Below are 10052 nucleotides of genomic sequence, written 5' to 3' on the forward strand. Positions count from 1 at the left end.
ACAATACACTGTCTCTGCGACAAGTCAGTGACTTCGCTGTGGTGTTAGTCATTTCACATCTGACCCGTGGTAAGGATAAGGGGGATGGTCAGCTTGTGGAAAGGAGACGGAAGAAGGAAGAAGGAAGAAGGAAGAGGGAGAAGAAGAGATGAAAGGAAATAGAGGGAGGAAAAGGTAGGTGAAGAAGGGTGAGGAGTGGAGGAAAAGGGTAGGTGAAGAAGGGTGAATTAGAGATAGGTGAAACACCTTGAAAAAGGAAAGCAAAAAGATGAGTAAATGAACAAGCTGGAGACGGTACAGGAGAAAAATAGGACAAGAAGGGAATAAATGAGGGAGAACAAATAGTTTCGATTAAGAGAAGGGAAAAGGAGGAGAGGAAAAGACGAGTGGCAGAAGAAGAGAAGAGATGGAGAAGGTGGGAAAGGCACAAGGGAGGGGGATCAAAGAAGGAGAGAGGCCTGGATCAGAAGTGGATGAAAGGATGGATGAGAGGGTGGAAAGATGGGAAGAAGAAGAAGAAAAGAAAGAGGACAGAGGGGAAGAGAAATCGAGGAAAGGATGAAGAGCGGATGATAAAGGGGCAGAAATAGAGTAGGGGGAGAATACAAGAGATGAAGGGAGAGGGAAAGGAGGAGGAGGTGGGGTGGTGATGAGTCATCAGCTATCAGCCTTGGTGGGCCGGGTTGCTGTGGGGGTGGCAGTGTGACACATATGCAGAAACACACAGAGGGATGCTGGCCGTCATACTGCTTATATAGCTCCTCCTGCTGTGGAGGCGGGTGGAATACAATACGGGGATGCCACTGGGACACTCAGTTCACACACTAGCACACATGTAGCCCTGTCCTCTGCTCTGACACTGACACACACACACACACACACACTTGCAAATAATGATGATGGCTGAGTGAGAAGCCTCATTAAGTCTCTGAGGATGGATGGATTGTTATACCCAAAGGCAGAGAGACTAACAGTCAATACAGCTGTAGGAAAGAAGACCAGAGCTGTATGCACCTCATGGCTTTTTGCATCTCTCACATACACTTCCCTTCATCATTCATACTTTATTAGGTGGTGCATATGCAGAGGCAGATGCTGTAAAAAGGGAACAGGCAAGAGCAGATGACATGCAAAAATCATTTTAAGCCATGATGTGACATGTAGAGCACAACATGTTCCTCTTACTGAGGCAGACAAAGCTTGATGGGCTTTAAAATAATTTTCTCAGCATTCTGTTCAGCCTGTTTAATGTATTTTTGTAGCCATACGTAGGCCACCTTGCTGTTTCTGTTGTGTGTGTATGTGTGTGTCATGCTAGACGGGTGTCTTCCATCCAATTAAGTCAACACGGGAAAACAGAAATTGCTGTGGACATTAAATGTGCTCTTAGTCCGATTTTATATAGGGAAGGACGGGCAGACACCCTGATATATATCACTTCCTCTGTGAAATGCAAGCTCTCATCTCCCTGTGTGTCTCTTTGGTGCTGAGTCGATCTCAGCGTTGCCATGCCAACAGATTGGGGAATTCCTAATTCTGATCTAGGCAACTGCGCACACATACGCAACACACATGCATAAGTGCATGGGCACATGCAATCCATCAAACACACATGCACACTTTCCAGTGAGTGAAAATAGGTTGTCATAGTGTTCAAACAGTTTATCAGGTCAATGATCCTTTATACATATTTTAGCATTGTTACAACCATGCAAATCTGCAGGGAGCATCAAACATCAACACAAGCAAAAGGTAGTGACACATGTGAAGCACTCGCACACAGAAAAAATTGCTCAGACTACCAGTGAAATTTGAAAACCTTTGTAGGAATATGTATTTAATTTTTAAATTCTACATACATTCAAACATCTCTCAAATAGAGGAGCAGACAGTACGTGAGTGTAAAATCTGTATGTGTGTCTATATGTGTGTGTGTGTGTGTGTGTGTGTGTGTGTGTGTGTGTGAGTGTGAGAGAGAGTGAGAGAGAGGGTTGCAGGTTGGGTTTGGATTTCCAGCTGCCTTCTGCACACCTGCATATTTATTATGTGCTTACAAAATGTGAGGGAAACACATAATGAGTGACAGAGAGACAACACGGGCAAAAAGATACAAATCTAATGTGTATACATGTCTGGGTGCATAAATGTAGTGTGAAAGAATGGTGTGTGTCCATTTGTCTACACAGGTATGTTCCTACTGTATACATGACCACCAGGGGTTTCACCAGTGTTTTCCCAGCAGGAAAGCATTTTCAAATCCATTGTTCATATTTTGAATGACAACAAGATGTTTAAACAGTGAATCTTAATGAAAATATATTTTGCTATGATAATCTGCATAGGCCATGATTAGAAAACTTTGATATTCCTTGAACAAGCATGAAAAATCACATTTGACTATATTAAATATTAGTTTACTGACTTGTAAAAATAAGTAGTCTTGCAGCCCCTCGTGAGTAGGTACATCTATGATGCATGTTTGTATATGTATTTGGTCATACATTATGTATGTAAGTGTGGAATCAAGTTGGTGAAGTATGAGTTGGTCTGTGTGCATGAATGCTTACATACATGTGACTGTTAGCATGCCTGCATATGCCAATGCAGTATGGAATCAAGAATGTATGTCCATGTGTCCACACACACACACACACACACACACAGAATCACATTGACATATGTGTGGTTGTAGATGTGTATCAAGCATACATATATCTCTGCATTTCTGTTTGCGTGTGTGCGTGTGTATGAATACATGGGTGTGTTTGTGTGCATGTGTTTCTTAGTCGCTGTCTTCTCTCTCCTGGGCCTCAGCCAGAGAGCTCTCATCAATATTCTCCAGGCTGTCTGCATGCTGAATGCTGAGCTCAGAGAGTGGGATGCTGGGTAATGTAGTCTGTTCGGGGTAGATCCAGGGCTTGAAGCCAGGGTTGTGTCTCTGCTTCCACTCTGAATACTTCAAACAGGCTTTGTTGATCTTCTTCATTGCCTATAAGGAATGAAAAAAGATGACACATCTGTTTAACTCGTGACAGAGTTACACTGATCCTGAAACACTTCAGCCAATAGAAAGGGAACAATGACAGTCATAGCTAGAAATGATTTGTACTTGAAAGTGTTTTTCATTATTGGTCAACACAGACACGAAGTTGACTAAACTCAGAAACAGCACTACAGGAAAAAAAAGCAATGAAGATGGATGAGTGACAGGATCAGACAGGATCAGACAGAGATGAAAAAAAGGTAGAGACGTCAAGAGGGAACTATTAGGAGGAGATCTTGTGTGGACCTACATGAAGATAGGAATTTAAGTATTGAGCAAAATCATCAGGGACTTTTACACATTTCACATGGTGAAAATGGTGGAAAAGCAATTGTGCAAATTTGCATGATTAAAAATAAAACTTACACAAAACGACTTGGTTTAAAAATATGAATCAAATGGTAACCCTGTTTATATTTTGAATTCTGAATGACAAAAAAGACCCAGAGAGAAATTTCCTTCAATATTTATCATATTGAAGTCATCAGCATAGTTATTTTCAATGGGATTTGAAAGTCTCACTGAGCTTCTATTTTTTGACTATCATCAAGGGATACCTGCATCCCAGGGTGCTCTCCATCCCAGAGAGAGAGAGAGAGAGAGAGAGAGAGAGAGAGAGAGAGAGAGAGAGAGAGATGAAGTGTGAGAATGAAATTGAGACAGAAATAGAGTGAAGAGACTTTGCCCCATTTCAACAAATAAGCACACACTCTCAAACACACAAACAAATACAGTTAACTTGTGTTTCTGTGTAGAAGAGACTGCCCATTTTACATGCATATAAGGTCTGCATATTTCTCATCTTGACTGACATGCACTGTCTGCAGATTAACACATCAACAAACATACAAGACATGAACATAATCTGTGTTAATCTGCAAATTACTTACACGAGGAGCAAGGAAGTGGGAAGACTTGTTGACAACCCACTTGGGTAATGAACCTGCAAAACGAGACAGAGTGAGCAGAAGACGGAGGATAAAGAGAGAGAGAGAGAGAGAGAGAGAGAGAGAGAGAGAGAGAGAGAGAGATGAAGTGTGAGAATGAAAGTGAGACAGAAATAGAGTGAAATAGGAAGAGGAGGATTTAAAGGTTGCTTCATTACATGTCATGTCATCCAGGATCAAAGTGAGGCTTTGGACGCACTTCTCACACACACACACACACACACACACACACACACACACACACACACTACAAACGGGTGATTAAAGAGCTTTACACAATCAGCACTTGCATGCAAGAGATTGACAGTAAAGAAGTGAATTAAAGGGAGAATAAGAGGAAAGGATAAATGAATAGAAAAAGACCAAAAAGGAAGAAGGGAGAGAGAAATGGACAAGAGAGAGAGAGCAAGAGAGATGGGAGAAACAGACTGTGTCCTTCATAAGGTTACTATGACGACTCATTTTGACATAAAGGCAGGGGAATGAATCATTCATTAGAGGTTTGAGCATGCGTTCAGCACCTGTGTGTGTGTGCTTGTGCGTGTGTGTGAGAGAGAGAGAGAGAGAGAGAGTGTGTTTCAGTCTTTTTTTGTGTGCCGAGTTTGTCCTTGTGTGCTGATTACCTCTAATTATGTGTGCATGTGCATGTGCGTGTGTGTGTGTGTGTGTGTGTGTGTGTGTGTGTGTGTGTGTGTGTGTGTGTGTGTGTGTGTGAGTGCATATTAGTTACCTCGTGGGTCAACCTGGGCCATGTATGTGAGGGTGCAGTGGTTGGGTCCCTGGCTTTGGATCATGTAGCCAGTCTGAATGGACACGGCTCGCACCATGTCCTTTTTAGGAGGGTATTTCTGTAGAGACAAAGACACACTTTGATATTATCATCGTCATTATCCAATTCATGTACAGTCTTGTTTTCTGTCAAAAAAGGACAAAGAACACAGTAATATCTTGATTTTCGGTTCCTTCAAATTAAGCTGCTAGCTAAATATACTTCACTTTAATTCAATTTATTTATTGACTTGTAGACACTACAACTCACAACAACTAAAGTAATAATCCATCCAAATACTCAGAAATCATTGCATAACAGCAGCATTATTTTAGTATCTGTTTTATGTACAAACTATTTGCCTTTAGTTTCTTGTGAGCATCTATCAAATAACATATTCAGGGTCTGCAGGGTGTGTGTTGCATTTTGAAGCTGCCAGTCAATCAGATTTTCTGCTTCACAGTCATATTTCTGATGCAAATCCAGTCCACACTACCCTGTGAATGCCACAGCAGTAAAGGCCAGCTTTAGCCCACTATTCCACTGCTGGCTCCCTTGACTATGTATCTAAGATTATTATTCATGATGATACAAGTACAGCACTGGTTAGCCTGTGTTAATTGGGACAGACACACTGCGGCGAACTTAAGAAGCACACAGAGCAGCAGCCAGCTGAAGAACTGTTATCAGAGAGGAACTTCAGATAACTGCTTTATCTTTTCCCTCTCACATTTTTGGTACCTGCACTTCTCTACAAATAGGTTACACTGTAGGAATATCTCCTGCCAGTACAATGACAGCTTTTGTGAATCATGCTCAAGTTTCTGGGAAATCAGGGACAGCATTATAATTTTCTGAGGTAATGTACAGGATTTTTTATATGACAGAAAACTTGAAGCATTAATCACCAGCGATGTGTCTCACAGTCTTGTAACATTCAGCTGTTGGCCATACAAAACCAATAAGACAACACTTTGCGGTCTGTTTCTTGCAATGGGCTTTTGTTATTTTTGACATGTTATATATACACAACACAATTAGAACATACAGCCATGCTAGCAGCTCTGTGAGGCTGTACTTCAGCACAGTGGTGCTTTGATCTAAATGTGAATGTCAGCATGCTAACATGCTCACACTGACAAACCTAGCATGATGATGTTTTAGCAGCTATACAGTACATGTAATGTTTACCATGTCCACCATAGTTTAGCATGTTTGTATGCAAACATTTACAAATTAGCACTAAATACAAAGTGCTGCTGAGGTTGATGGGAATGTCATTAGTTTTGCAGGTACAAGTATTGGACAATTTAAAAGTTTGACCTGATGGTGGCGCAAGTAATTTTTAATTCATTTTGAGGGAGACCAAATTTAATGGTTATCCTTCAGTTGTGGAGATATGTCACGAACAGAAATGTCAACATCAGGTTGGCACTAGAGAAGAAGTCAGGGGACCACCAAAGTCAGTAGGCCTCATCCGCTGTGGACAATTAATATCTGCACAAAATATAACCCAATAGAAATACTTTAGTCTGAACCAAAGTGGTGGACCGCCCGACAGGCCAACAGATCAGCATTGCCATCCCAGGAGTCATCCTGTCATTAAGGCTAAAAAAAAAAAAAAATAGTACTTAATAGGTCAGCTGATAGAGCCGTCATTAACAGTCGTTAGTTTTAGCACTTATATAAGCCTCTCGTGCAGGTATAAATTAGGCTAAAACAATGTGCCTCGAATGCAATGGCAGCTGGATCCCAAAGGCTGATTGGTGAAACAGTTTGTAAATGTATGACTGAAAAAGCTGTTGCTTTTAATCCCGGACAAGGGCGCAGATGAATGCAGTGTCAAATACAGTAGAAACGGACTGACTCCTGGTCGTGGACGCATGAACTCAGCACTGATCTGAGTATCCCCTTAAGCTGCACTCCACAAGTCAAGCTCTCAAATACTACTGCTTATCAAGAGAGACCTCAGCTAACCACACACACAGAGTCACACAACACACACACACTGTCTATTATGTTCGTAACCACTTATTGATGCAGGAATGCGGAAGGCGAGGCGGAAGTCAACAGCTAACAGTCACATGAGGGGTCTTATCCTTTTGTAAACACGACATCAGTGAGGGAAACCGGGAATGAGAAACAGAAAGGGAAAAAAGACAGAGAGGAAAGGATACTGTGGGACAGACAGAATTGCAAGAAAGCCAGAAAAGAAAAAGAGAAGGAGACATGAAAAGAGAGGAGGGACAGAGAAAGAAAGACAGACAGGAAGACGGAGCAAGAGAGGTAGAGCTGAAACAGACACTTGGTTAATTGATTAGTTGTTGAAAATTAATCTGCAGCTATTTGATAATCAATTTTCTTACTAAATGTCGGAAATAATCAGCTGTTGTAGCCCCAGAGAGGTAGGTGATGAGTGCAAGCTTTTACAATGGAAAATGCCAGTCCTCACATACCGATTGGACAACACAGAAATAGAGCCAAAACTAAAAGCTGAGATTTTCAGCCTGATTCCAAACTGAAAGTTACTCACATGGTCACAGCGTTCTCTAATCAGTCTGTTTGTTTCACTGGTCTTTGGCACTCAAATTACTAAAGTTCTTAAAAAGCATGACTGGAAGCTGAGCTAAAAACACAAATACACCGAAGTGAATCACATCAACTATCTTACACTTAAAGTGAAGCAGTGCCAGCACACAGTACATCTATCAATCCCCCCAGTAAGAGTGTAGGGCAGTGGTGTACGTGAGTGCTCTCTCTTAGGAAAGGTGCCAAATTGTCTTATCTTCCTGGATGCGATGGTTCCATATGAGCTGTCTTTTAAATGAATAACACACACAGCCTTGTATCATCGCCTTCCCGCAGATATTTAGGGATTTCATTTCATGCAGCACAACGCCCTTAAGCTTACTAAAATGGATAAAGGTTCATGTCTGCTCAGCCAATGTGTGCTCATTTCAAAATTATTTCACAATTCACCTTTGATGCACAGTGAGTAATTGAGGGGTGAATGAGCAGGGCTCCAGCTGAGCTTGTGTAAGCCCTGCGTGTGTGTGTGTGTGTGTGTCTGTTTGTGTGTACTCACGGCATGTTTGACAGAGTAGTTCATGATGATGTAATCTTTCCCCATTGGCAGCCAGGAGCGAAGCGTGATGACATCGCGGTTCCGAAGAGGCTTTGGACACTTCCCTGTTAACAAACAAGATCAATCTGGTGAATCGTAGGTCAATACGCACCTCTGTGTGTATCTGCTCTCCTTTACAGCCCGACATCATATTAGTGACAAATGAGCGCAGGCACTTGTTGTAAACAGCATATGTTTACACGTGTAACATACATGAGTAATAGCCAACATCCGCGTTGACCGTGAGTCTCCCGATATCGAAAGTCTCGATGACATTTGTGTCCCATTTCCTCCTGTATTCAATGTCATGGAGAACGTCGTACATGATCTCAGCTGACACGTCCTTACACACCATCCGACACTGAGACACAGGTACAGAAAGACAGGCAGGTTTTAGTCAGGCAATAGAGAAAAACTACACAGAGCTAATCCTGCTCAATTACAGAAAAAACTATTTTATTTTATTTTAAACCATCTCATTGAACACTTTATTTTTTACCATATATCCAATGCAGAGTATGCAGCAGGAAAATGCATGAAATTTTAATGAAGCTGCATCCCATAAATTCTCGGTAAAGTACTGTGCTATGGTGGAGGGGAGCTACAGAGTTCACTGGTATTCATGCTGACAAAGGCAGAAACAAAAACCAACCCTGGTGCACACATCAGAGACGAGCACAAAATTCAACACCCATACTTAATCTGGGATACAAACAGAATAAATGAATGAAGAGGATGAATGTAAATATAAGTGTTTGGGGGATCCTGCACATTCAGTTTGAAAGAAGCACACACACGCACACACACAGACACACACAGGCAAATATGGCAACTGACTTGTAAATGATTAGATATCAGATGGCTGGAGAGTATCAGTGTCAGAGAGCAAAGAAAGAGTGTGTGTGCGTATGTGTGTGAGTGAGAGAGAGACAGAGAGAGAGAGAGAGAGACAGAGAGAGAGAGAAAATTAGCAGAGAATCAGGAGATGGGCCACAGACCACAGATGAGTCATTACTAGACCTGAGCTCTTAAATGGAAAACAACACATTCAGAACAGGACAGAGAGAGATAGACACACACACCACACAGTCTGTCAAATGGTTGTGAAAGTGAAGGGGTAGCAGGGGGGGTCTGACTGCTTGATTTTGAGAGGCTATACACGTCCAAAGGTCCCCTGCTGTTTGGAGAAAAGCATGAAGGATATGTACAGTTTTAAACCAGAAATGAGATTGAATTGTTTCATGCTGGAAACCACATTCAATGGAACAAACTCAAAGGCCAAAACAGGCTAGCATCCATTTCGAACTCTAAAGTCTACTTAAGGAAACCTTAAGATAAAGCATAGTGATACATTTTAAAGCATTTTAAAGTAGTTGTTTACACATCGATACTTGTTGATTTGGAACCAGTCTCGTGTAAGTGTGTCCAAGCTTATTAATGAAACCATGGGGACTCGTGCCTTTGTCAGATTTGGAGTAGATGGTAGTATACATACACCCCATGTAAAGAGAGGTCTGCAGAGTAAAGCTGTTACTACAGTTACAATTGTCAGGGGGAATTAGTCTTTATAATAACAACAAGGAGAAAGAGAAGGGAGAGTCGAAAAAACAAAACGGCTGAGATAAAGACAGAGGAACTAAACAATGGAGGATGTGTGACACAAAGAAACACTAAGAGCAGACTGAGCGTAAACAGATCAAGAGGAGACGAGTAAATGAGAAAGAAATGGACCGAGCGTGGTTGAGTGTCCCTGATGATTTTAACTCCCTTTACAAATAGTCCAGAAGATTTCAAGCTCAGTCTGTACTATCTTCTTTCCTGTGTTCCCTCGGGGCTTAATTTGAGAAAATTATCACTTCAGACTTCACTCTACATTTGGCTTTACAGCTGTTTAAACAGGAGGTCTCCTCCCCAGTCTATAATAACAATAGCTAGTGAAATACCAAGTGCTCACCTTTGTTGTAACAGGACAAAATATGAACCGGCAATTTAAAAACATGTAATCTAAAGTGCTTGTTCAGATATGGATTAGGGATCGACCGATTATCGGCCGGGCCGATTATCGGCGCCGATATTCAGCATTTTGACGCATATCGGCATCGGCCTTTTTTAAAATTCGACAGCCGATAAGAGATCAATTTAAAACTGGGTTATTTTGGCTCTGATGCA

General features: G+C 41.6%; 1 protein-coding gene across 2 annotated transcripts in view; it reads right to left on the reverse strand.

Moving 5' to 3' along the window:
- Positions 1 to 1805: 1805 nt before the first annotated feature.
- stard10 (StAR related lipid transfer domain containing 10) overlaps positions 1806 to 10052 on the reverse strand; it is a 16830-nt gene continuing 8583 nt past the window's right edge. Inside the window, exons 2-6 of one of the 2 annotated variants that reach the window (XM_023406609.2) lie at positions 8097 to 8244; positions 7845 to 7948; positions 4721 to 4838; positions 3934 to 3986; positions 1806 to 2989 (exon numbers count right to left, since the gene is read on the reverse strand). In XM_023406609.2, the coding sequence (XP_023262377.1) occupies positions 2783 to 2989; positions 3934 to 3986; positions 4721 to 4838; positions 7845 to 7948; positions 8097 to 8244 (630 nt within the window). In that variant the 3' untranslated portion in view covers positions 1806 to 2782. The remainder of the gene's footprint in view (positions 2990 to 3933; positions 3987 to 4720; positions 4839 to 7844; positions 7949 to 8096; positions 8245 to 10052) is intronic. The other variant, XM_023406610.2, reaches the window with a different exon arrangement.

The sequence above is a fragment of the Seriola lalandi genome, unplaced genomic scaffold, assembly GCF_002814215.2.
Source record: "Seriola lalandi dorsalis isolate HSWRI2012SDOR001 ecotype SW California unplaced genomic scaffold, Sedor1 jcf7180002054313, whole genome shotgun sequence".
Taxonomy (NCBI): Eukaryota; Metazoa; Chordata; class Actinopteri; order Carangiformes; family Carangidae; genus Seriola; species Seriola lalandi.